This window comes from Haliotis asinina, chromosome 3 (assembly GCF_037392515.1).
Source record: "Haliotis asinina isolate JCU_RB_2024 chromosome 3, JCU_Hal_asi_v2, whole genome shotgun sequence".
Lineage (NCBI taxonomy): Eukaryota > Metazoa > Mollusca > Gastropoda > Lepetellida > Haliotidae > Haliotis > Haliotis asinina.
This window is the reverse complement of record NC_090282.1, coordinates 78,140,286-78,168,169: the sequence shown is the minus strand read 5'-3', so window position 1 is coordinate 78,168,169 and position 27,884 is coordinate 78,140,286. Positions and strand designations below refer to the sequence as shown.

Below are 27,884 nucleotides of genomic sequence, written 5' to 3'. Positions count from 1 at the left end.
TACTCTGCTGGGATATTTTGTTACGATCAGACAAGGACGACCATGGTTATTTTAAATAAAGGCATATGATGGGCATCCGGCCTCCTGACTGTTTAGGTGAAGAATTTCTGCTAATGTGGACCGGAGCCCAGTTCCTTTGTCCGTCACGGTCGAGGGAGCGGGCGCTGACCAATTTACAGTTTGGTTTTGTAATTAGACCGTTGGCGAGAAACATTATTCGCTCCGCATCAGTGCGTCTTTAAGCTGGTTTTATAGTGCTAGCTGACTGATATACCATGCCACGAATACCCCACCCAGACACATTATACAGACCAGTCCTTCTTTTACCCATTAATGCCGAGCACCAGTCAGTAACATCAAGTACCATATTTTGACGTCTTTTATTATCATGAGGCCGGGATCGAACCCGCCACCTTCCGTTCTCCGGGCGGACGCTCTAACCACTACACCACGGACCATCCTAAGTAATGCTGTATGGAAATGATGGCTATGTTCTGACTAATCTAGCTAGATTACTTTATACATTGTGTGTGGTAATGTGTACAACGAATTTACTATCGTTCTCTGACAGCTTATTTCATCAATATACTGCTATCGTAGAGGGATGTAAGTTCTTCATTCACTCATTCAAGTCAGATATTACCGACGCGCACATTACTCAGTTTTCAGGGGCGGTGGGGCAGCCTGGTGGTTAAAGCGTTCCTTCGTCACGCCGAAGACCCACGTTCGTTTCCCACATGGCTACAATATTTGAAGCCCATTTTTGGTGTTACCCGCCGTGATGTTGCTGGAATTTTGCTACAAGCGGCGAAAAACCATACTGTCTCGCTCAGTTCCCAGTTGCATTGACGGTTATCTGCAAAATTCAAAACCGTCAGGATAAATGAAACTGTACACTACATACTTTGTGGTGGCAGGGAGGCAGCAGTAAAGTGCCCTTTGGCCTAACCCACAAACATATCGACATACATGTATTTGTATGAACGATTTGCTACTTCCAAGATATAAACCTTGACTGCGTCTGGCAGAAGGCAAAGACGGTGCGACTGAAACATTCCATGATTTTACAAGCGCTTTAATGACCTCTTCGAACGCCTTCCTGCTTCTCGATTTCCATTCGAATAGAACACAAGCACTTCCGGGCGTCTACTTTCTCTTTTGGTTTGTTGTGCAACGATATGAACTGACAGAAGATTGTTGATGGGGCTGACACAGAATAAGATAAACTTCACTTGGTCAGTGATGAGTCAGCTAAGATACTGTAGAAATATCTGTCAGTGTCACACAGATGATGTCACTGTGAAACTGTATTTGTGTCGAGGAAATTACCGGTTCAAACCCAAAGAAGCTAGGAACTGTGAGTTTTACTTGCACGGTTGATCAAACCCCTGATCAGTTATGTCATTTTCTTCTTCTTTTCTCACAGATGTGGCGTCCCACATAGCTCAGTTTGTGTAATACAGTCTCAAGGTTGATCATTTCACACTGCGCACAATTACTCGGTTCTGTCTATTCAAATTTTGCTTTTAGCCGAGGAGCGAAGCTGGTACCGTAGACCCGTACGTATCACAGGAACCCGATATCGCACTGTAGACCATAGACCTACACGCACGTCATATATACTGTATTAATATCTATATGACGTGAGTGTAGATCTATGGTCTATGTTTAACCTACAGTGCGATATCGGGTTCCTGTGGTATGTATGTGTCAAGTTGACAAGTGTCGAGGTGACACAAGCAAGGGTTGAACAATCAGCTAAAATCTATACCTAATAATTCCATTTCATAGAAATTAGTATATGTTTAAGTTAAGGTCTGTGATGAGTACGTTCAGGAATGTTGTACATGCCATGTCATGTCACTGTGACAAGTCATCCCAAAGGGATTTACTAGGAAATAAATAACTATTTTTATGTTATGAAGAAGGTTAGTTAAACCAGAAATTTTATATGTAATTTTGACACTTATGTGTGTCTCAGTTTGTAAACTGGGTGTAATTCAAATGCATCTACAGATAGTGAAAATAAATGCTTGTATCCAAGGACTAGTGATGGCCATTTTGTCATACTATTCATATCTATTGACATTGTGTCATCATTGTCACTGAAACATTCAGAACTTAAGGAGTTTGTGAACAAGAGTACTGTATTTCAGCTATGGAAAAAGGCCACAATTTCTTCAAAAACACAATGAACTGAAAAGAATGAAAAACAGTCGAAACAGAACTTTCTCAGCAAAACTGTATTTTATGTGAGCAAGTGTAACTGACATTTTCCTTTTTTTTGACATCATGACTTAAGGTGTGTAAAAGAATACTGTTTGTGCAGTGTTAAGCTGAACTCTCTCACAGCTTCAACTCTGACAAAAGGAATGTGACATGCCATAGACAGTGATGTGAACAACATTACTGAAAGAAGTCCTTGAGTGTACATGTCTCTCAATAATACCATTTACGTGATTGAACACAAGTGCCATGAAACCTGTAAGTAGTGGAGAACATTGTTTCAGCATTTGTAAGACATTATATGAAACTTCATGTATAGACTGTAAGTACACGTGGCCCAATAATGACATCAAAATTATGTTAAGATTCTTTCATAATGTATGGAAATTTGCAGTGCTTTCAACAGCCATAACTGATGTGTTCATGAGACTTATCAGTATTCATAAAAAAAATGAAACATCAATAATGAGCTTAAGAAAGAGTGTTACGTAGTGTAGTGCTTGTGTAAAACATCAACATCATATGTATTTTCCTGACTCATAAAACTACTATTTTATCAACATTATCTTGTGACTATCTCAACAAGAAGTATCCTTGATCACCTTAGTTGTGATATTGATACATTCCTGTTTGTTGTTATTCTCACAGTATGCCATAAAAGGCGACTCAGCTTGTCGTAAGAGGCAACTAATGGGATCGGGTGGTCAGGCTCGCTGACTTGTTTGACACATGTCATCGGTTCCCAATTGCGCAGATCGATGCTCATGTTGTTGATCACTGGATTGTCTGGTCCAGACTCGATTATTTACAGACCGCCGCCATATAGCTGGAATATTGCTGAGTGCGGCGTAAAACTAAACTCACTCACTCACACTCTCACAGTATTATGTTTGAGTTCCGTTATTTCCCACATGTTTTTTGTGGAAGGGTGTGCGAATACAGTTGATTATTGACCAATCACCAAGCTCATGTTAACAAGTGCATGTTAACATCATATGACCATACTTATCCACTCTACTAAATGAATAATTTTTTGGCAACTTTTGTGTCACTTAAGGAACTGCATTTTTTGGACATTTTTGTGATTAGATTTGCCATTTTTAATTTCTTGAGGATAAGCTCCTTTGCTATGGTTAATGATAACATATGATAAATATGGGATGTAGAGTAGGCAATATCTATTATGATTATTATCCCACCTTTGACCCCTGAACATTTGAAATACTCTATTCAATCAATACTCTATTCAATCAATACTCTATTCAATCAATAGCAATTTTCAAAAGTAGGATAACAATAAAAGAATTCAGCATCAGATGAGCCTTTCTTGTCTGTGTTGCCAGAACTTCAAATACTTTTGTTGATATTGGAATTACCACCCAGTTTTGAAGTCTTGAATCAGATTGCTCCTTTCATTTGTCTCAGGATGAGATAATCAGTGTGAACTGCTGGTGTGAATAAGATAATCAGTGTGAACTGCTTGTGTGAATAAGATAATCAATGTGAACTGCTAGTGTGAATAAGATAATCAGTGTGAACTGCTTGTGTGAAATGGCATATCTGGCATGACACTTTCTCAGGAAAGTATAAATTTCAGTACTCTTTATGTAACATGTGATATATTTGTCCACATTCTGAAAGTGCATATTCATAGCTTTCAGTCATGTGAGCCAAGTGGATTTACCCTTGTCAGAGAGGTGCCCAAAGTATGTGAACTAGACTACAGCTCCCAAACTGCCATTGTAGTCAGTTATATTGTGGGTCCTGACTGAGAATGTGGGTTCAAATCCCAGATGGAACTCGACCACCCAAAATGTATATGTTAGAATCTATACTGTGTTGGAGAAGTGCAAACCAAAATATAACCTACTTCACACTGTATGTAAACTGCCAACAGAAGCACTGTGTAAATAACCTCTGGCCCGCTAGCTCGTGGCTACTAAAATTCCAGTCGGTTAGCAAAATGTGTGCCCACTGAACAGGAATTTGAGAACACAGTGGTTATTTTCACAGATTTAACCCTAAGCATTGATTATCATGATCATCCTGGTGTTGTCTCTTAAAGTTTTGTGGCACGATTTCCACTCTTCCTCAAATATCTGGGAAGGAAATGCTGTGTATATCAGATTCTATTTATAACTGTTTTTGTCTTGTTATCCAGATTTTTATTGATAGAAAAGGACATGCAACTAGCACTTTGTTCACCCAGCAGAAAATGGGTACACAGTGGAAATATAATGTGATTATTAGCCTTCAAGAGTCTCACAGGCAGCCTGGGTTATCCAAGGTATTAATAATCAGATTGTTTGGGCTCTCCGAGTATGCATAATGCATGGAGAAATGCAGATGATATGTGGTCTGTTGTGTTTATTATCATTGTTTGTTGCTGATGTTTATTCAACTCTTGAACTGTTCCAGAAGACAGACATCTGAAGAGAACAACAAGAACACAGCTGAGTGACCCATATGAAACATGACTGATACTGGTAGACCCTCTCTACTAGGCAGCATGGCCAACAAGAGTGAGAAGGGTAGTTTCTACAATGGTTACAGTGGCTCCAGTGCTGCAGTTGGTGGGGCACGGTCAGTAACTGGACACAGTTCATCCTCCGTCCCAAGTGCTGCAGTTGGTAGGGCTTGGTCAGTAACTGGACACAGTTCATCATCCGTCCCAAATGTTGCAGTTGGTGGGGCACAGTCAGTAACTGGACACAGTTCATCATCCGTCCCAAATGCTGCAGTTGGTGGGGCACGGTCAGTAACTGGACACAGTTCATCATCCGTCCCAAATGCTGCAGTTGGTGGGGCACGGTCAGTAACTGGACACAGTTCATCCTTCCCCGATCGACAACAATCATCCACAGCCCGACCATCTGTCGCCAGCAACAACACCTGTAATTCTAAGTTCAACAGGGTTCCTGTTGCAGAAGGGGGACTGACATCATCTGGGCTAGTGGTAAGAGAGTGAAGATATTTTGATGTTATGCATAATAAACTGCGGTCCCCAAACCAGAGTGCCTCAGTTACCAAAAGTTTGCCATATGACAATTTATCACATTCTACACAGTCCATTCAGTATAATGTACATGTTTTTCAGTGGTTTTATTTATGGCAATTAAACATCCAATTACACATTTGTTATTTAATGGTTTGCTTACATTGACTAGACATCCTAAAACGTGTAATATCCATTCAATATCAGGGTGGATTTCATGCCTGTTTGCTTTCCTTGGCACAGTGATCATAAATGGTGGAATGACAAGGATGAAATATGTTCAGTGACAGGAATAAAATAATACAAATAACACTCACCATGTTTCATAAAGTGTTTCAAAATACATAAAGTTTTACCAACTAAAATGACTCAAAACCTATTTTTACCCCATCAAACTATTTATCAGCATCGCCCTTAAGTATGAAGCTGGACATTAGTGTGGCAGTTTTAAAGCCAGTCAAGTTGTAACCTGATGCTCTTACAGTGACCTGGCAATCTGTCAGGAATGACCTTTTGTCAGGATGATCCGATGGATTATGGATACTTTCATGCAAAGCACCACAGAGTACAAAACCTACAGGATGTGTTTAGACCTTTTCAATAGGCGCCAAGTTGGCGCCAAGTCTTGTTTTGGTATAAAATGTATTTTGACATAGGGTGACAAGAATCATCCCCCTTATTATATTACCTGCCAGTAATGTTACTGGCTTGTAGCAAAATATATGTACACACCTGCATTCATAATTAGTATTCTGAATTGTTCCACAGATTTGTATGGGAGATTAATGCATTATACTGCACAGTGTTTCTGCTAGCATTTTTTACAGCTGGACATTGTGACCAGCTAGCATTTAAAGACCGGTCACTTGTAAATTTTACTGGTCAAGTGATCACACTTGCAACCTTGTGACCTTCCAACCAGTCAGAAATGTGGAAGCTATCGCAGTGCATCATTGCCGCTATTTGTATCCTGTTTTTTTTCCAAAACTGTTACTTTTTATTTGATAATAGCTGGATGTCTGTGTGAAAACATAGTGTTTTTCTAGACTAGAAAAAAAATTGACAGAGGCAATTATTAGAAAATTGTTTTTAGAATCTGCCAGACATGATGTCCTACAACCTTTTAGATTACTGGACATTTTAACTTTGGACTGAGCAAAGTCCAGTATATTCCAGATAATGGAAATATTTTTACAAAGGTAACATCACAGGATAAAGCTTTACTGTGAGGCTTTTTAATTGAATATGCCCAAAACATTTTTTACTTTTTTGTGTTATTTTCTTTGCACTGGTATAACTGGATAATGTATTTAAAATGTCTGTTAATTAGTCAGTTGGTTAGTAATGCGTAATTCAGATTTTTACAGTGATTTGTATATCACTGACCAGTTCATGCAAAAAACCCATATTTGGGACAAATTTCTGTCAAGGGTACTTAGTTTTGAATCTCGCTTAACAAATCAGTTTTTCATTCCAGAGACAGTATCATGTCAAGAAGTGCAAAGCAGATCCTTGCCCTCACGGCTACAGTGGACCAACTGTGTATGGAGAACGGCACTATGATACCAAACTTGGTATAAATGTCCGCATATATTCTGGTGATATATCTAAATGTACAGCAAATGCCATCACAACTAGTGAGGGATGTCAAGTTATGCAAAAGAGCCAGGTGACAAAATCTATTTCTAACCTTCGTGGAAGTCGCTTTGAAGAAACAAGAGAAAAATTGTTCAGCTTACATGGAGGACTTTTACAGGAAGGGAAGGTGTATGACACACAAATAACTGGTGCTGTTAAATATCAGCATGTTCTGCATGCAGTCATTGATTCCAAAACTAAGGACAATATGAGTGAGCTGTATAGGAGAGTGTTTAAAAGAGCAGATGAGCTCAATGTGAAAACAGTGGCTGTTCCATTATTGGGTGCAGGTAAGATATGTCTTCCTATGTCTTTTGGGTAATCGTTTAAGAGAATCATTTAAAGTCTAATTTTAATACACATTGGTACTTATACTATTTCCCTGCATGCAAACTATTTGCCTGTAAACTAGATATTAAAAAACATGTAATATCCTTTCAATATTAGGGATGGAAATTGTGATTTATTTGCCTGGCTTTCATATTAATCCTAATGTAGAACATCCTCTCTATCCCAAAGGCTAGCTAGTTAGTATCTTATAAAGGTAAGGACAAATGGGATCAGGTGATCAGGTTCACTGACATGGTTGACCAGGTCATATCATCATATTCAAGTTCCAGATGTAGATCAGTGTCCCAGTTGGCAGGCTGTGCATTGTCCCAGATTTGACGTACAAGAATCTGTACTTTCCTAAGAGAGTGTAGTCCCAAAACAAACTTTGCTATTCTACAGCTTGAATATAGCTGAGAACCAGTCCAGAAACAAATACAAAAGTTACCAATAACATTTGTCTTGTATCGCTACACCAACATCTTTAAGAATTTTTGTGTGGAATTAAGACTCTTTTGTTCCTGGAAGGAAAGGCTTTGACCCCTAGTTTTCCACTAATTAAGTTCTAATTTGTGCCAAATGTCAAATTTATTTTTGATTTTAGTAAAACCTCTGTTACACAGTTCTTTAGTTTCCCGACCTTAACCTAACAGACAATACTGGAACGGAGAGACAAAAAAGTGGCCCATGCAAACGTCATTGTTTAAAAAGATGGAGGATTCTCCACCTCTGTTGCCATCTTCGTCTCTATAATCAGTGCAGCCTCCCAGCAGATGACATCTGCGCATGTGTCAACACACATGATTTATCCTTGGCGTCTGCTCCTCAGTGTCTGTAAAGTTGTTCTGGGATCATCTCATCATCTTGATGACTTGACATTGCCTCGCCTTAGCTGCAGCCTCACCATCTGTCAGTATTTGCCGGACACCTCTCCCATGGTTCTTCTGATAGTCCACTGCCACCAGCTGAGAGCCTGCCTGCGCAAGATCACTAGCTCTTCATTCTGCACTTAATGCTTTGCCTTGTTCTCCTCACCATCACTTTATCATTGATAGTCTGTCATTTTCTTCCAACCCGATATTGCACACTAGTGTTATGTGCCTGTTCGGCACTGGGACCATTTATCTGCCCACCTCTGGCTGTTGCACTCAACTCTGGTTAGTCAGCACCTACACTGTGTGAAGTCCACTTGATTGATTGTCATAAGCCTTCGCTTCATCTGATTATATGGTGCTTACTGCCAGGTGCTTCTTACCTGAGGAAGTGCCACCTTACATCACAGACCAGTGCCTTGTTAGGGTATCTAAGCTCCTCCGTTGCCAGCCTGCAGGGTCGCCAGGTCAGGTGCTTCAGCTAGATCCTTGCCTAACTGATGATGGATGAGAGTTTATTCCTGCTTAGGACAAATTATCTAAATCATGGCAAATGCTCTTTACTTTGTCTGTCATAGTGGATGCCAAAATCAGCCATTCAAGCCAAATTTTGTTTATTTGGACAAAATCATCTGCTTGTTTTGGTACCGATTGGCAACTTATTCCTCACATTACACCGCAGTCATTTTGGGATCCCTCTTTCAAGACTCAAATTATGTGTCAGCCTCGCTCAGGTCAATGCCAAAAAACTCTGCATTTGCCCCAATTTGCATGTAACATACATTTGATTTCTACTCCCCTTCAGTCATATCTTCCTAATTATATTCATAACATTCTTGTCCTTATTTATGTTTTCAGGCAGAGGTCACATGAAGGCGGAACATGCTGTCAGCGACTTAGCATTTGGCTTACACTACTATGCAACACAGAGGCCAAAAAACTATACAAACAATCTGAATGTCGAGTTTGTTACACTAGATGTGAAACATGTTGACATGATCTATGAGGAAATTGAGAAGAGTTTTACCAGGTAACTGAAGATTTCACAAGTTTGATGCTGTGGATGTGCCAAAGTTTACACACAGAGTAAATCATGTAATAAGAAAGATGCTTAAGCTTTCAAACTAACCATCTGACAACATACCCGCAAACATTTCTTAAAGTTCTCCAGTTCTTGTAATTTGAAATGTTTATTAAAGTAACTTGAAAATTACATTGAAACGTTGGTAGAGGTAGATAGAGGCAGCCATACACACTGTTTGTTGTATTGCATGAGGCAGCAGCATCCCACTCCTTACATTCAGTCTGTTCCAGGACCCAGGTCCTAATGGTTATCGTAGAGCTAAAGCGATCTTAACCCCATACTTTCAACAAGGACTTACTACTATGCATTATGAAGCCTTGTAATGAATAATTTAGACCAGACAGTACAGTGATCAACATCTTTGTGTAGATCTATGTTCATGCTCTTTATCAAGACTGTAATTTACAGGTCGCCATCATATAGCTGGAATATTGCCCAGTGCAGCATTTAACTACAAACAAACCAAACTAAACCGTCAACATAAAACAGACAGGACCTCACTTTAACAGTGTTCATGTTACGAAGAAACCAGCATTTTTCACACAAAAACAAATATAAAAAACATGCAATAAATGTATATATAATATATTATATATACTACATATTTATAATTTTATTTCTGCAATCACTCTTACAAAACCTATCACGAACACAGCTTTAGTGTTTACTGTGCAAAGTGACCTCATGCCCAGCACACTTCAGTTTATGTGTACTCTATTATCATAATTATTATGACCCTTAAGGTCTGGGTAAATACAGTTGCCTATGGATACCAAACTCATAGAGATCTCTTCAGGGGTGGAAATACCTTTAAATTGCTAGTGTACTCTGGTACACTGGCACTTGTAAAATCACTTGCCCAGATTTTTTTTCAAGATACCGGCTGTTTTTCTTGATGTTTGTTAAATAAACAACTTAAATAACACTGGGAATTTGCTGGACACCAGTAAAGCATGATATATAAATTTGCTTGCCCAACAGGAAAAAACACTCGACTAGGACGTCAGGCAGTGGGTTATTTGCATCCCTGCACTTAGTTTAGTTCTGTGTTACTGTAGTTCATTATGTGCATTTTGAATATCGCGTGAATGGAGTCAATAGAACAAAAATTTCTATGTGCAACTTTACTTGTAAGTGTACAGTCTAAGTAAATGTAGTCTCAGTATTATTCATTACTTTCCTCTACTGAGTCTAACAAACCCTAGTAGGAAGTCATGTCAGGTAACCATTGAGCAACCTATGACAGTCCAGTCAAAATCGAGACGGTCGGATTTGATCAATCAGACAGTGGCTACTGATTAGGGTTTGATTTGACTTACAAAGTTCCCCTATCACTGACACTGATCCTTCAACAAACGAAACTTTGCATGCCACTGTTGACAGTGTTGTAGCTTGCTCCATGTGCATTACCCGGAAGTGATTATATGGAAAATAGCATTGGGAATCGCTCAGGTACAAACCTCTTTGAGGTAAAATTTCAAAAGGTATGTGTTCAAAAGGTATGTGTGAATGTCCAGTTTGGCATGTTGGTAAGCGGCGTTCTGACTGGTTAATCTCAAAGGTTATCTGACGCGACCTCCTACTGGAGTTTGTTAGACTCAGTAGAGGAGTGTAATAAATAATGCTGAGACTAAGTTTACTTAGACTGAGTAAATGTGCTATACTGTATGAACACAAAATAAAGGTAAGCTGTAGTTCCTTATGACATTTATTTCATCATCTGAACATTTGACCTAATTTATCATTATTATTTTCAAGCAGTCCAAAAGAGTCTGCATCAGCACTTCATTGTGGAACATCAATGTCCAAAATGACAGCCAAGAAACAGCCACAATCTTCAGCTGCTGACACCTCAGACTGTGGAAAGAAAACACTCAGAGCTGATGCTCACCAACACCCTGACGGAAGCAAAGCACACAAAACTGGTCCACGACTGAGATCACATAGATGCACAACAATAAGAAACGGAACTATGGTTGCTGCCTCAGAAAATGAGAAAGCCAGCGTTGGTACCCTCCATACTCCTTATGATGAGTCAGAAATGACCAATTTGGAGGCTAGAACTGGAGGTCTGTCGCTTGGTGGTGATGTTACAAGTAGAAAGGCTGTTGGTCATCACAGAGCTGCTGATGCTATCAACACATCTCTTCTGGGATGTAGAGGACAATACAATCAGTTTGATGAACATTCCAGCTCAGCTGAAGATGAAGATAAATTGGATGAGAGAAACATAGTTAGTCCTGAAAAGCAACCTGAGCCTGAGGAAACTGATGTTGAAGAGGAAATCTGCCCCATCTGTATGGATGTCATCCAAAATTCAAAAATATTGGACAAATGTGGTCATAAATTTTGCAAAGAATGCATTGATGACAGCTTCAGGAGTTACAAGCCTGTCTGCCCATCATGTCTGACCGTGTATGACATCATCAGAGGCAACATGCCACAAGGGACAATGTCTATGCACAAAGCCTCCTTCCCAAGTCTTCCCGGATATGAAGGAAGTGGCATCATCACTATACAGTACCACTTCCCAAGTGGTACTCAGACAGTAAGTAGATCATCGGTCTAGTTCTACATCATGGTCTAAGCAGAACTCCAGATAAGGCACACATGTGTGTATTTTACCCAATAAAAGTCACATTTACTCAGTTAATTACAAATCTGGGAGTAAAAAAATGCATATGAATCACTTGAAACCCAAAAGGTCTAAATACCTCACATACATTACTCAACATTTAGAAATGGCTGCCCAGTGTTTGGCAAAATGACAATTGCTAAAAAAATTTAGTCTATTTAGATACATATATATTTATATATTTTGAAGAGTTAGAAGCATTTAGATTTATATATTTTGAAGAGTTAAGTACCCAATAAGGAGCAACCCAATATCACAAAGTGCAATCTAGTTATTAGATGAACTTGCACCAGGTGCAGCTCCATATTTTAGCTGAACATCTGAATATAACAATTAAGTAATTTAATAGTAAATATCTTTCATTTACTATTTGTAATAATAGTAGTGTAACTGGAATTTGGCTGATGCAACTAGGTTTTTATCTTAGGCTGCACTTTATGCATGTAGGTTATCATATTTTAAATCAAGCCCTGCTATGACAGTGAACTGATCATTGTGAATCACTTTTGTATTACAATATGTTGACATTCTCTTCCTCTGTCAGTGCTATGAGTTCCTAGAGTGTAACCAAGACATGTGAAAACTCAGTTATTTAATCAATCATCCTCATTTCTACAGAAGGATCATCCACACCCAGGCAGGGTATACCACGGAACATCACGTGTTGCTTTCCTGCCAAATAACAAAGAAGGGGAGAAGGTATACAGACTTCTGAAACTGGCGTTCGATCGGAAACTGACTTTCACAGTGGGCAGGTCAGCAACCACTGGCCGTGATGATGTGGTCACCTGGAATGACATCCATCACAAGACCAGTATCGATGGTGGTCCCACAAGGTGAGCTAAAGCTGAAGTATTTGTCAGTCTGACACTGACCCATCTGTGGCAGATGTAGTGCTTTTCCATCTAGGGTGAAATTCAGTGGAACTTTCCATTCAAAACTGTGGAAATCGTGTATATGCATGTTTATGGCTGCTTGTATGGCTCTTGACCTTTAATGGTGCCATTAGGGTGGTGGGGTAGCCTAGTGGTTAAAGTATTTGCTTGTTAGGCAGGTTAGATTACCCATATGTGTACAATGTATAAAGCTCACATCATGATACTGCTGCACTCACTTACTCACTCACTTATTCACTCACTCATTCACTCACTCACTCACTCCAACCCACCCACCCACTCACTCATTCACTCATTAGCTAGCCCACTGAGGTACTAAGGCATGGATATGCTAAACACTACCAGCCGACCATTCTTTATGTTATCCTCTAATACCATGCAGGGTAACATTAAGAACCTTTTAACATCAGTCATAACATAACGTGGTTATATAACCACCAGCCATCCACTCTCTGGAAAAGACACTCAGCTGAGTTTGTACCATATCTAGACCTTAGCATTATCGACATTGTCATTGCCTGAACTGGACATTGTCATTGCCTGAACTGTTTCACTGACTTTAAATAGTAGTTCTTGGACTCCTGATCAGATTTAAATATGGCCACAACAGCACTGAAACCACTTTTAGACCATTACTGTTACATTCCTAATGTAGTGGGTGCAAACAGTCAGTATTTCTTAAACTTCGTTCTGCCAATATGCTAGCTGTACTGTGGTCAATGTTTCATTCATTTCATATCTTTTGAGGCTGTATAGCATCTTTATATGGTCTTTTTTGACAGATTCGGCTACCCAGATGAGACGTACTTGTCCAGGGTTCAGGAGGAATTGGCCTGTAAAGGTGTCACTGTGGATCAGCTGTAGAACACATCCAGACATTACAGAGAAGTGGAGCATAGCTAGCCTGCTCATCATGTCCACTGTACAGAGTTATGTCCTTCTTATTGGGTCAGACGCCTAATACTGTGTGATTCTAATCATTGTTATCTATGACCATGGGATTCATGTCAGAGACAGTGGAGAAAATACCCCTTAATAAATTTCTCATAAATATGCTATGCAGTTTGTTCACAATTGAATACATGTTCAAGAATTCATACTGAAATTGCTTGCATTTTCCTAATTTGTTCACCATTAAAGAAAACATCCAGGGTAGTTCATTTTCCAGCCATCTCTTCAGGAATTTTAAGTAGGAACCAGTTACAGAAAGCAGAACATATATGTGTGTGCAAACCTTAAGTGAGAAATATTGACCTGTATGAGACCAACTGACGATGTGAACAGTCAACAAAATGTCCAGAATTTCCAAACACTTTTTTATATGGGGAAACTGCATGTGTTTGTGTGTCATTCAACAGGCTTAGTACCAAGTCTCATCCTCATCTCTGATTGTGTCACAGATCACCTGGTGACTTGTCTGAATGTCACCTGTTGACATCATTCAGCATACACTGAGTCAAACCTGCATCTATGCTGAGAGTCATATACAGTGGAAGCTGTCAAAACCGGCATCTGTCTAATCTGGCATGTTGTCAACACTGGCATAAAATCTCAGATTTTTCCATGGCTTGCACATTTATCATCAGCTCTACACTCTGGCACTTTGTCTAAACCAGATTATTTCTTCATTCCCAATAAGTGACAGTAAAGACAGTTTCCACTGTATACATAAAACTATCTATGAACACTTGTTGCCATTTAAGTAGTGGTCAGAAGTAGCATTCTGTTTGGTTGAGTCAAATTCAGCACACACAGTTGCTTAGGGGCATGAGAGTGTCAGGTGGGACTCAACCTAACAATAGTACTAGAATTGATACTTTAATGAGAAAGTGTAATCCCAAGTATAATACAGATTAAAACTCATATTCTTTTTCACCAGTGATCCTATACACATTTCATAATATTTCTGACCCATGAAGATGTGGGTTGTTTACTTGTTACCATTATATGATTATTATTAATTGAACACCTGCAAGGTCAGCTGCTTTCCTGCCTTATGTCGAACAGGAGAGTATTTGGCTAAGTCTTGAATTGAACATCCTTTCTGATGTTCCAATCTGTTTAGCATTTTAAATGAGATTAACATATCTTATGAAATGTATAACAGACATTTCCAAAATAATGTTTGTGATGTATGTATGGATGTATGGATGTATGTATGGATGGATGGATGGATGGATGCATGCATGCATGTATGTCACTCAATATTTTTCTGCCAAAGTTGGTAGATATGTGTGGCAGACCCCAAAGTGGTGACTTTTGCCATTTACAGGTTTTTGTCATTTATTATTTTCTCACTTTCCATGGAAATATGTCATCTTCTGATGACTCTTGTTTCATTACCAATAAGCCATCTGTATCGTCCATAGAACACAGAGTCAGGATAAGTATCAGATAATGTTTATTAGATAATGTTTGTACTCTTCACCACTACATTGTTATTATTACCAATGCTCTATATGACATGTATATTGTAAAGTCCTATATATGAGTATATTGTGTAAAATGTAGGACTCTGTTTGTTTTGCTGTATCCTGTTATTTTTTTTCCTCTTTGTTTTGTTGTATTTTTTTCCAGTTATTAATATTTTTCTTTTCTCTTGTCTTGTGTACAGTAATAGATGAGAAACTTTGTCAGCTGTTTTTTTAATCTTATGAAAATCAGTTATGGGTAGCTGAATAAGAATTCCTTGCCTTTCACATTTTGCCTACCATTGTCTATGACAGTTTAGTTGTTGTGTACATAGATTGCACATTGCCATTATGTTGTCAGTTGATCAGTTAGGCTGGATAAGACTAGTGAAATGTTTTTTGGGCATCGGCGTGTCACCTTTATTTATGTGCGTAACGGGTTTTTTTTGCCATTTCAAAAAAAGTAATAGTGACCTCATCCATTTGTTCGCTATAAGAATGAGTGTCTATGAGAACAAGTGTGACTGAAACTACAGCTCATTAACACGTACTAAACTACTTATAAACTTTCAAAGCTGTATTTTTCTGACAGAAAAAAATAGAAATGTGTTCTTTCCTTGTCACTTTTTTCAGTCAAAAAGTAAAAAAAAAAGTCCTGCCGTCCTCATCACTTTTGAAAAAAATGTACTTGAGAAACATTTAAATTTTCTTTTGCTGCCTTGTCGTTTAACAAAACTCCTACCATGTTTGTCAAATTCATTATGTAAAGGGTATGAACACCTAATCGTGTAAAACAGGGAATGAATAGATACCAGCATTGTTCAAGTTGTTTCAAACATGCCCTTGTTGATTAAACATTATAAGAAAACTGTTTTATTGTACACTAAATTTGTTTCCTATTGTTCTGAAGACATTGTACTCTCTAGCCACTGTGTTAATGAAAGTTTTCCTGTTCATTTGATATCACAGATTTAAAGTTGATTTGTTACAGTTTTAAAAAGTTTGTTTCACCTCAAAGTTCAGTTAGGATATTAATTTGATATTTCTATGAATTTGTTATTGCATGTATTTGTGACTTCCTTCTTTAGTTTCTGTAGTATTCCTCAGTTATGTTTATATGTTTAAACAGCTGTTGAAAAGCCATTGGAGTGTCAGGGTACCAGTAAGAGTTACCTCCCTTTATCCCCACAAGGGCAAATTCCTCCCACTCTCACTCATGTTACCTACGTGTTATTATTGCATTGATTTGAGAACCCGTTATGGCAGTTACGAGCATGTCAGATGCTTAGATGGTTACTTCTCTTCGTCCTGGATGGGCTGAGATGTGTGCAGTCAGCAGTGGGGAATGCAAGTGAGGTTAAGATAAACTTGTAAATGGCATCAACATGCCCAGTACTTTCTTGCTTTGTTCCACTATCACTAACCAGTGTTGGTCGACAAGTGTGATGAAAATGTGGCCTTATCTACTTTTGTTGGTGAACAGATTCCTACTTGTCTATTGTTTATAGCCTTCTCATGTCCATATGTATAGTTGATTCAATGTACTGAAACATTTGAGTATATACAGTGGAGTCTGTCAAATCTGGACTCTCTGTAAACCAGTTTTCTCCATGTTCATAAATTTATTTTTAAATTTGCTTTAGAAGCTGGACTTTCTCTGTAACTGATAACAGACTAAAATACCAGTCGAGACAGTCAACTTTGAGAACAAGGCTGTCTAATGGGGACATATCGAACTAAAACAGTAATAGTTAATGTGACAGGATTAGATCAGTGTCATGGACAAAAGTTGACCAATCCGACAAATGAGTCGGTCCCAGACCAGTCCACAATAGACAGATTCCACTGTATTTGCACATTAAACTTTGTTGAAATTCATTGCTTGTATGTTATTAATTATGTGAGCTAACGTTTAATGACACGGCCATGACATCTGGTTGTGGTGTTGGTCTTCATCAACCCCTACTTGAGATAAGAGGTGACAATAAAGGGATGGGCTATCAGACTCCCACGGAAAATTGTACTCGTATCCTAAGTAGGGCAATGTCATAATGTTGATCACTGGATTGCCTAATAATGTCATCACATTGTTTAATTTGTTGACAGTCGTGACCAACACACCTGTCTCTTCCTCCTTTACTCTTCGGGTCTCATTTTAAGCTGCGATTTCAAACAGGTACCTGAACAGTGAACGACAGTGAAATGGCATCAGTGCAGGTGTATAGCGTCCTCAAATTTCCATGTATTGACCGGCATGCACATGCACATCATTGGTATTAAGTGGCGAGTGGATTTCTGTATTGACAATTTTAATAAAAACATGCCATTTGTAACAGAATGTAATCAGGAAGTTTGTAAAACATTCAGTTGTATATATTCCAAACAGAAACGAAGATTTTACAACGTTTTAGCTTGACCTCTCATTAATGACGCCGAGTATATTTCATTGTTACAGAGTGAGGCCCATTTCTGGTGTCCCCAGCCGTGACAGTGCTGGAATATTGCTAAAGTCGGTGTTAAACCATACTCACTCACTCACTCATTATTACACAATGAGTACACATCCACACAACGTTATGATCTATAAGTAAACTTTGAGTGACTTTAAACCAGTATCCTGGGATCACCAGTTAACCCAAATCTGTGTCTCGAATGGGGATATTATCATCCATTGTCTGCATATTTTGGCCATGATAATAACAGAAGACCCTCATCAGTCATGAAGTTCACATCAAAGGTGCTTGGAGGGAAGAAGAATGCATGAGTTGAAAAGTACGGTTCGGTGAAAAGATTAAATAATAGAGTTCATCAGATAGGAACACTCCAGACTAACACCCTGTCTCTGGAAATATGTACTCTTTCATAGAAACAAAGAACTGCACTGAAGTAATGGGATTCGGGGATTGGGAACAGGATCACTGCTGAGAGAGTCGTGGGACAGGAATGGCCGTAATACCATAACATACAAACAGCTCATATTTATGCCGATGTTTGTAAGGGACAGAACATTTTGGGGCATATGGGGTTTGTCTGTGAATACTGTACGGAAAATACAGAAAAACAGCACTTGTTTTATTCCTCTCACCAGAGACCATATAATAGAGCCCTCTATTATGTGGTCTCTGCTCTCACCAAGTAATATCGTACGGTTGAACATACCAATAAAATACAAGTCTGTTTACTTGTACGTACATTACTGGATGTAGGTGAGGTGAAATTGGGTTTAACGTTATTCTTTACATGTGTGCGCGTGCGTGTGCATGTGTTGGTTTAGTAGTCGTATAGTACAACACTACGGTAGAAATCCGTGAAGATCTGGGTTAGATTTGGACTTCAGTAACCCACGTTTGTCGTAAGGGGCGACTAACGGTATCGGGTAGTTAGGCTCACTGATTGATTCTCATGATTCCGATCAGTTGTTTGTCTGGTCCATGCACGATTGTTTCCCGACCGCCGTCATATGGCTGGAATATTGTTGAGTGTGGCGTTAAATAATAAACAAACGGTAATAATAATAATAATAAATATTATAAATAATATAATAAATAATAATAATAATAAACCACGGTAAAATATTGACCAGCACCTCGCTCACTCTCAGATGCTGCCTGTGAGCCGATTCCATGTTTTATCCCTAAAGGGTGAACGCTCGAGGAGATAGTAGGCCCAGTATTCATTCCTCTCTCCAGACACTTTATCCACACCACGACGGAAGCGGTCCAAGTATAGGCTACAGCGGGTACGCTCAGGGGCAGTGTCTGTATGGCTAGCACCCTGACTCCGTGCTTTGTACGTATCCTGCATAACACAGAATTTGCAACAGCACCATAAATCCCATCCCACGACATCCAGCATGTTGATGTCACGTGGTTTATCATGGGCATGTTGTTTTGCATTGATTATCAGTGCTGCGACCAGTCCTACTTTCGCTTTCGTTTCTGTCCTGCATTTTCCCAGAAACTCAAGTGATGTCATTACCGACTAGCGTCGTGTGACAGGGTATGTTTTGTTCATGAACATTTCCTACATTTACGAGCCCGGAAGAATACACAATGGACCCCGACAGGTAGGAGATACTTCACTGCTTCCTGTGCTGGCCCAGCCGAAGCTGTCAGTGAGCAACATCAGCATTAGGAATGGCGGTTACATACACATACACAAACATGTATACACATACACAAACATGCATGCTTCATGCATACGTTCTTCTACATCGTCATAATATCGTTTACCATGTTTCTGTTTTATTTGTTTTACATGTATTGAAAATTTAATCGTCTTGAGTTCAGACAAAACGCCTGTCACTGCTGCTGATTTTATCACAGAGTTGTCCCCCTTAGTACATCGCTGGCGATAAAGGTCCTGAATATTGCAGTGGTTGTGAGGTTATAGTAGTCTGTCTCACAATCCCTGAACCACATTATGTTATTATTTTGCCTACCGCCAAGCCTTCTCTGTAGTGCTAAAGCCTTAAATGAAGCAAGTCTAGATTTCTCATGTTCTGAATCTCTGGTCCCCCTTAGGCTCCTTTTCAATTAAAATGGGTTTGTTTGATACTATCAAAATTATATATATTCAGAGACTAAACCTTAGTCTAAGGTTATAGCTACAACCCTCATTCCTTGGACAATGTAGACAACCTGAAACACTATCGTCTGCGTCGAAGGACAGTTTCATTCAGACCATTGCTCCCTCAAGGGGAATCCCCACGGGAAATCCCCCTCTCGCCGTCTGGTGTGAGTGTTCATGACATTCAAGTTGAAGTGGGGAGATGGTGTCGTAACAGCATGTGGAATTGTATAGTGATGATATGTTCAAGGAAACGACTACCCGTAGTAAATGGGAATATGGTATTTAAATTAGTATTTCTATTTCTATTGAAGTAGGGTATATTAAATTGATTATTTGTGGGAAAAGGTGATAAAACCATCAACAGAAATGGAAACACGAAGCTCAAATGTGTAATTTGAGATGTATGAAGTGGTTCGTTCCTTTTCTTGAAGATTTGAACAGATCGTACAGTTTAAACGATTTTTGATAACGATACTTCATCAACCACGTCGTATATATATAGATCTGAAAGAATTCCTTTTTGGTATGTTGCTACGATGCCACTCACTCAGTGTCCCTTTATTTCCCAAGTCCGAGGGGCCAGCGGTCATTGGATAAATCATCCTCGTGTGAGGACGTATACCAGGCATCTCAGGAAGACGAAGTCAGGGACATCACAGGCAGTCCGGCAACAACACGTGGCCAGATCTTGGCTGACAGTGCGGAGGATGTTGAGAGCGAGCTATATGTGAGCAATGCCAGTCCTTCAAACACATCCAACGGGAGCCTATCTGACTCACCATTCTCCTCTTCTGCCAACTTTGACAAAAAGAGACAGACAAACCCCGGAAAACAAAAGACATCATTCCCATCAAAAAATGGAAATGCTTCTCCGACTGTTTCTAGAAGGGAAGACTTTCCTTACAAAAAACAGTACTATAATTCTGCTTTTGCGGCCTCAATGCCTTCTCCAAATAAGTTCAGCCATTCCCCGTTTTCATCCTTTTCAACTCCACCCACTGCTAAAATACCATCCACTGAGAAATCTTTCACAACAAAACATGGCGTCAGTATCAGAACGTACGTCGGTGACATTACAAAGGTCAAGGCCGATGCCGTGGTGACAGGCGAGTCTCCCAGAGCGTCCGACATGAGCATGGTGACCCGATCTTTGTGTAATCTCCCGGGTGGAGAGGAGTTCAAGAAGAAAAGAGAGAGACGTCGAGTATCTAAAGGCGTCCTGCGGGATGGGAACGTGTACACAGTCCATATGAAAAACGACGACTTTCCCTTTAAGTACGTGCTTCAGGCGGTTATCTGCCCCTACTATGACTCTAAGGGTAGAAACTGGTTGAAGACCCTGAAAAAACTATATAGGAATGTGTACAAAAAGGCTGACGACAAGGACCTCAGCCGAATTGCTATCCCGCTTCTTGGAACAGGTAAGGCAGTAACAGTAGTTATACTCATTCACATCGGAAAAATCTAAAATGAGATGATCCTATCGGGATCGTTCCTTTTGTGTATATTTGAAGCATACACTAGAGTTTAAACAATTTAACATTAACATTAACAATGATATTTCATCATCCATATCTCTAGATTATGAAGAATTCCTTTTTGTTATATTGCCACTCACTCACTTCAAATGTTTTATTTTCAAAGTCTGATCAACCAGAGGTCATTGAGTAGGTCATCCCCGTTTTCATCAGATTCTGATTTTGAAGTGGGGGCGGGTGGCTCAAGTCGCCTTCAGCTTTGTAGACTTAGCCCAGAAAGAAATATTCACTGGTTTCAATTCCTGTTCGCACAAGTTATGTTTCTTGGTGTGTCGGTCCCAAACAGGAGCATGTGGGTTCACCAAAGAGATAAGCGTGTTAGACCCGCATTTTCTTCCACCTGTTGCTGACACACGGTGATCTAGTGGGCTAACCATGTATACTGATGTAGCACTAACTCCCTGACTTCGTTAGGACTATTATACAGTTTACATGTCTAGAATTCGTTTCCGGTCTCACGTATAAACGCGTCCTTTGTTGTACATACAATTCAATTGTGACAGTTTCTTGTCTATTTCCAACTGACAGGCCATGGCCGTGGCACTGCTGAGGAGTCCATCGAGGCTGCTGTGAGGACTTTGTGTCGGCATCGTCCTCTGTCTCTGGAGGAGGTCGACTTCGTCAGTCTGGACAATGACATCAACGATTACTTTAAGGTCATCTGCGAGACCACCTGTAGTCTCAGGTACAAGTATATAAGTATTCGTGTTGTACTTACTCTCTCTCTCGATCGATCGATATTGTGATCTAAAATTATATTGCTTCAAATTACAGTGATGAACCAAGCTCGGAGGATGAGTCTGACACCAGTGAGACAGACGTGGATCCGTATGCGTTCACCGCACACCCAGGTCATGTGTCTACTCATGATGTGTACCCAGGTATAGCACAGGTGGGTACTGACTACTCATCTGGTCCTCTCGGAATGTACCCAAGTACAGCACAGATGCACCCAAGCCAGCCTAAAGCTGGTGTCTTCGGGATGAACATGGCAACAGTGGATGCAAGTGCAGCATGGTCAGAAAACAAATCTCCACCACAGAAGTCACGCCCAACACAGTCTGTGGTTACCATGCCACACACAAAAGCTCCTGCTGGAGGCGTTCCCGTGTTACCCGCCCTTTCGCTAAAGGTGGACGAGGACATCCCTACACAATCCAGGGAAGACCGGATACAGAGGTTAATTACACAGTCTAAAAAATCCATAAATCATGTCAGTGACTCGCCGATCTCAATGCCGGTTGTAAAATCCCTGTCCATGGCGTCTTTACCCGAGCCTGTTGGATTCCCTCTGCGAGACACGTCTCCACTGCAGGATCTCACGATAACTGAAGATGATGAAATAGAAAGCAGCTCGAGAAATGCAGAAAGCAAGAGTGACAAGGAGTCGCAACTGAATCAGCTGCGGGAACGTGTTGCTGATTTCACCCTTCTAGAGGAAGAGAACGAAGAGAAAGCTATTGGAGAGAAAGCTGGTGACTTTGAACTTGATATATATCCAAAATTGGGGGCTGAAGCTGGAGGTACAGACTTTGATGACGAAGAAGAATTTCCATTATCATCCTACAAATCTGTCCGTGTTGCGCCCGCCAAATATGAAGATTATGACGAAGCAGCAGGTGATGGTTACCCTGACGAAGCAGGCTTTTATCAAGATACATATAGTGATGTTGATGATGATGGAGTAATAACAGCGGTAGAGTTTGAGCCGTCAATAGATGAAAACTTGATCCAGCGGGGCAATCAACCTCCCGGAACGATGACAGTTGCTACATTTGACCACTGCCACGTGTCAGGATTCGAGGACGTCGGCGTTATTGTCATCACTTACTCCATTCCAGGAGGAATACAGACGGCAAGTTTTTACTTTGTCTTCTTGCCACCCGCGTGCATGTGCGTGTGCGCGTGCGTGTGCGTGTTTGTGCATGTGAATCTGTCTCTGTATGTTGCAGCTGTCCCAGCAATATTCGATCCATAAAGACGGCGGCATGTGTATAAACCAGACAATCCAGTGATTGATGTTGTAAGCAGTTAGCATGAGCACTGACAGCCTGGTCATCTTGCCACCACCATCGTTTGCAGGGCACCAACTGCAAACCGTAATCTCCACGAAAAACCTGTGTTTTTCAGAGGGATTAACTGCAACACCAGCGCCCCGGCCCTTCAGTTCCAACACCCGCGACGCCTGCAATTCCAATGCCCCTACCCCACACCACCAATTCCAGCATCCCCACAGGGACCACCTTATTATTCCATAGAAGTCGTAACACTGACTGATTGTAATGTGACAATGTTACATGGGTAGCTAGAAGGCATCACACTATCATTTACTTCTTTAGAAGGTCTAGATTCACAGTTGTGGTGTATATGATGTATGTAGTTCTGGCGCAAAACCGCTGCCTCCTTCCATCCTATAAGAATATGTTTTTGTTAAGGTGGAGAATAATCCCAGTCGCCAAGGGCAATATCACCAGCCACACCTTGTCTAATCTAGGTTATATGGTGTTGGACGATCAGGCTCGCTAACGTGGTTAAATCTTATTCCAACTGTATAGATTCTAATCATGATGCTGATCACAGAATTGACTTGTCCAGATTCAATTATATTCACAGACCACCACCGTGTCTTATTCAACCTGTTGTGTTGTTCGTATTTAAAGGACGACCACCCACACCCCGGGAGGTTCTACCGAGGTGTAAATCGACGGGCCTTCCTACCTGACAACGAAACGGGCAGGAAGGTATTGCGCATGCTCAAGGTGGCATTTGACAGGAAACTGATATTCACAGTCGGAAGATCACTTACCACAGGTCAACCGGATGTGGTTAAATGGGATCACATCATGCACAAGACGAGCCAGGACGGTGGACCCGAAGTGTGAGTGAACACGGTGTATCAGGCATCTGGCGTAAAACAATGATTATAACGATTAAATTTTCTTTCAAACGATAATTTAGCCACAGTTTGAACACTGAATTTACTGTTGACTTGCTCCTCACTCAGAGACAAGAAAAATGTGTCTTAGAACATGGCCAAAAATATAATTCTATCACGACCTTAGCTGCATCAGCGCCTTAAGGGGTTGGTGGTAACGGACATCACGCTGAACACTATTTCAGCTGCATCACCCGTGTCAGACTAATGTTGAAGGGTTTGCACAATGAGGTGGACGTTTTTTGACGTTGGTGAAAGTCACCAGTATGGGCACAGGACAGGAAGGCCAGTGGTGACAATGATGAAAAACCAAGTGAAAATTGGTGAATTCTTCACAAACCTTTACACCACAACTCAGATGTTCACATACACGATATTTGCAGATGCTTTTCAGCAATGTGATGCATGGTCCTGGTGCAATTCAGCTGCATAAAGGTGGCAGTTGTTTCCTCACTAGTACCAGTAGTACATATACCTTTTCGCAAACGGTATCTGTGATGCCACAGCCCTAAATGAAGGAGGTCAAGGTTTCAGTCCGAACCTCCCACTTCACTCAGACTCTTTTATCTTATTGTTTATAAATGTAGTTATCTTAATTTCATCGAAATCATAATATATAGTTTTAAAAGCATTAAAGTGTCATCACGTTTGGTGGCAGACGCGTGATTTGGTTAATCTCGACGCGGTGTGGTTTAACTCGACGTGATGTGGTTACCTCGACATGGTGTGCTTTGGCTCGACGTGATGTGGTTTATCTCGACATGGTGTGCTTTGGCTCGACGTGATGTGGTTTATTTCGACGTGGTGTGGTTTAGCTCGACGTTGTGTGGTTTATATCGACACGGTGTGGTTTATCTCGATGTGATGTGGTTTATCTCGTATTTCAGATACGGGTACCCTGACCCAGAATATCTCATTCGTGTAGTCGAAGACCTGGCAAATCTCGGCATCGTCGACAGCAGCAGCGACAGTGTGGACGATATGAACAGACTACTTGATGATGCGATAACAGAGTAGCTGTGATTGCTGCACGATAAACGCCACGGTGAAGAGCTAAGAACTTTGTGAACACGACAAGAAGCATTACCGTATTTCATTGATTGAACATATGGGCATGTTTTTCTTTCAGAAACTCTGCCCCGGGCGTTATTTTGGCACATAACAATGGTTAGAATTTAGTGCATAGAAACAAACTGCTCTTGTGTCATCGAGAAATTGCGATGTGTTTTGGAGATATTAGCGTTTGATCGGAAACAAGGTCAACGGAGTTTCCTAGGTCGATATTCCTAGTCGATGTTCAAAATCTACCGGGTAGCGTTATGAAAAGGAAATTATTACAGACAATATTACTTGTTATTCATGTATATGTATGTTTTTCGTAGTCACACAGTTACGAGATGTCCAGTGGTACTAGTCGTCACAATTCTAGGCTGCAAGTTGCGTCCTCTAATCATTTTAGGAGTCGTTTATCACTCTTTCGGGTCACATCTAAAGACTCTGGGCATTGTTGAGCATTGGTGTTGGAGTGTTGAGGTCAGCATGACAGCGATCATTAACACGACCGCCATGATGTAGGTGCAGTTCTGAGATACACCCACAATCACTAATATGATGTCTTTTGTCTACATGACACTCGTTTCAGCTGAATCGACTAACTGATATGCTTTTAAACCTATCTTTTGCTCGACAGTACGTTTATCATTAATGGTTAATGAATGACAAGTTGAAGAGTTACATGCCCTTGACGGTTTTGTTTTCTTTTCTAGTATTTCCAGGCAGTATAAGTTTTCTTAATAGTGAGAACAGACATTTATCCTTTCATTTCAAGATCAGTATGTAAAAAGCTAGTACTTTTAATGTATTCGTTTTTGCACAGATTGGCGATCAAATAAGAACGTGTATTTATTTTTTTAAATAATTCACTATTTTGCTTCAAATCAAATTAATTTCATCTGGCTCAGTAATACTTTCTGATGAAGGTTCAGATGTGATTATGAATATTTACTGACCGTCGTTGTTCGCCTAGTAGGCAGGTGTTTTATGATATGTATACAGGAATGTTGTGATCAGGTAGTTTAGGGACCAGACATAGCGAAAATCATGTCGCTAACACAGGTTTGGTTTTGAATATATTTATATCATTTAACTGGATTTCTTTCTAGGGGTGGGTAGTTTATGTGGTTTTATTAATATCTTGTTAAGACATAACGAACCTATTATTGATATTTCTGCATGTGCCAAACCAATAACAGACCTTGAAGAGGTTTTCTTAATTGTACCTTTTGGAATCTGTCAATACTAGTGACCTGTGATGACTGTTAAAACTGCTTTTGACAATAAACATACTTCACCCAAGAACGTCTTGTGTTCACCCAGGCTTGGCTGTTTAAACGCCTTAATTGGTTGTGCTTGATGTGTTTGACCTGAGTGTTTAGACATCTTGGCTGTGGTGGATGTGTAGGACCTGAGTGTTTAGACACATTATGTGTGACGGATGTGTAGAACCTGAGTGTTTAGACACATTGGGTGTGACGGATGTGTAAGACCAGAGTGTTTAGACACATTATCTGTGACGGATGTGTAGAACCTGAGTGTTTAGACACATTGGCTGTGACGGATGTGTAAGACCAGAGTGTTCAGACACATTGGTTGTGACGGACGTGTAGGACCTGAGTGTTTAGACATCTTGGCTGTGACGGATGTGTAGGACCAGAGTGTGTAGACGTCTTGGTTGTGACGGATGTGTAGGACCAGAGTGTATAGACATCTTGGTTGTGGCGGATGTGTAGGACATGAGTGTTTAAACATCTTGGTTGTGACGAATGTGTAGGACATGAGTGTTTAAACATCTTGGTTGTGACGGATGTGTAGGACATGAGTGTCTAGACATCTTGGTTATGACGGATGTGTAGGACATGAGTGTTTAAACATCTTGGTTGTAACGGATATGTAGGACATGAGTGTTTAAACATCTTGGTTGTGACGGATGTGTATGACATGAGTGTTTAAACATCTTGGTTGTAACGGATGTGTAGGACCTGAGTGTCTAGACATCTTGGTTGTGACGGATGTCTAGGACATGAGTGTTTAAACATCTTGGTTGTGACGGATGTGTAGGACATGAGTGTTTAAACATCTTGGTTGTGACGGATGTGTAGGACATGAGTGTTTAAACATTTTGGTTGTGACGGATGTGTAGGACATGAGTGTTTAAACATCTTGGTTGTGACGGATGTGTAGGACATGAGTGTTTAAACATCTTGGTTGTGACGGATGTGTAGGACATGAGTGTTTAAACATCTTGGTTGTGACGGATGTGTAGGACATGAGTGTTTAAACATTTTGGTTGTGACGGATGTGTAGGACATGAGTGTTTAAACATCTTGGTTGTAACGGATGTGTAGGACATGAGTGTCTAGACATCTTGGTTGTAACGGATGTGTAGGACATGAGTGTTTAAACATCTTGGTTGTGACGGATGTGTAGGACATGAGTGTTTAAACATCTTGGTTGTAACGGATGTGTAGGACATGAGTGTTTAAACATCTTGGTTGTGACGGATGTGTAGGACATGAGTGTTTAAACATCTTGGTTGTGACGGACGTGTAGGACATGAGTGTTTAAACATTTTGGTTGTGACGGATGTGTAGGACATGAGTGTTTAAACATCTTGGTTGTAACAGATGTGTAGGACATGAGTGTCTAGACATCTTGGTTGTGACGGATGTGTAGGACATGAGTGTTTAAACATC

The 27,884-nt window shown here is 40.3% G+C and overlaps 3 protein-coding genes across 6 annotated transcripts in view; all 3 read left to right on the top strand.

Moving 5' to 3' along the window:
* LOC137278504 (pre-mRNA-processing factor 6-like) overlaps window positions 1–12,433 on the top strand; it is a 105,117-nt gene extending 92,684 nt beyond the window's left edge. The window contains exon 26 of the mRNA XM_067810862.1: window positions 12,422–12,433. The gene's annotated coding sequence lies outside the window, so the exon portion shown is untranslated. The remainder of the gene's footprint in view (window positions 1–12,421) is intronic.
* Window positions 1,126–16,965, top strand: LOC137278505 (uncharacterized). Of its 4 annotated transcripts, none has more exons than XM_067810867.1 (7): window positions 1,126–1,357; window positions 4,645–5,182; window positions 6,699–7,149; window positions 8,920–9,091; window positions 10,907–11,693; window positions 12,399–12,616; window positions 13,459–16,965. In XM_067810867.1, the coding sequence occupies exons 2-7, from the start codon at window positions 4,700–4,702 to the stop codon at window positions 13,538–13,540; spliced, it is 2,193 nt and encodes a 730-aa protein (XP_067666968.1). In that variant the 5' UTR covers window positions 1,126–1,357; window positions 4,645–4,699; the 3' UTR covers window positions 13,541–16,965. The 4 variants fall into 4 exon arrangements, with proteins under 4 accessions (XP_067666968.1, XP_067666964.1, XP_067666967.1 ...); XM_067810863.1 differs by having other exon boundaries at window positions 10,904–11,693; XM_067810866.1 differs by having other exon boundaries at window positions 1,141–1,235.
* A 2,038-nt stretch (window positions 16,966–19,003) lies between these two features.
* Window positions 19,004–26,490, top strand: LOC137278501 (uncharacterized). The gene is made up of 6 exons (XM_067810859.1): window positions 19,004–19,153; window positions 20,230–21,080; window positions 21,726–21,882; window positions 21,972–23,052; window positions 23,858–24,075; window positions 25,020–26,490. Exons 1-6 carry the CDS (start codon window positions 19,140–19,142, stop codon window positions 25,147–25,149), a joined length of 2,451 nt encoding a protein of 816 aa, XP_067666960.1. The 5' UTR covers window positions 19,004–19,139; the 3' UTR covers window positions 25,150–26,490.
* Window positions 26,491–27,884: the final 1,394 nt, after the last annotated feature.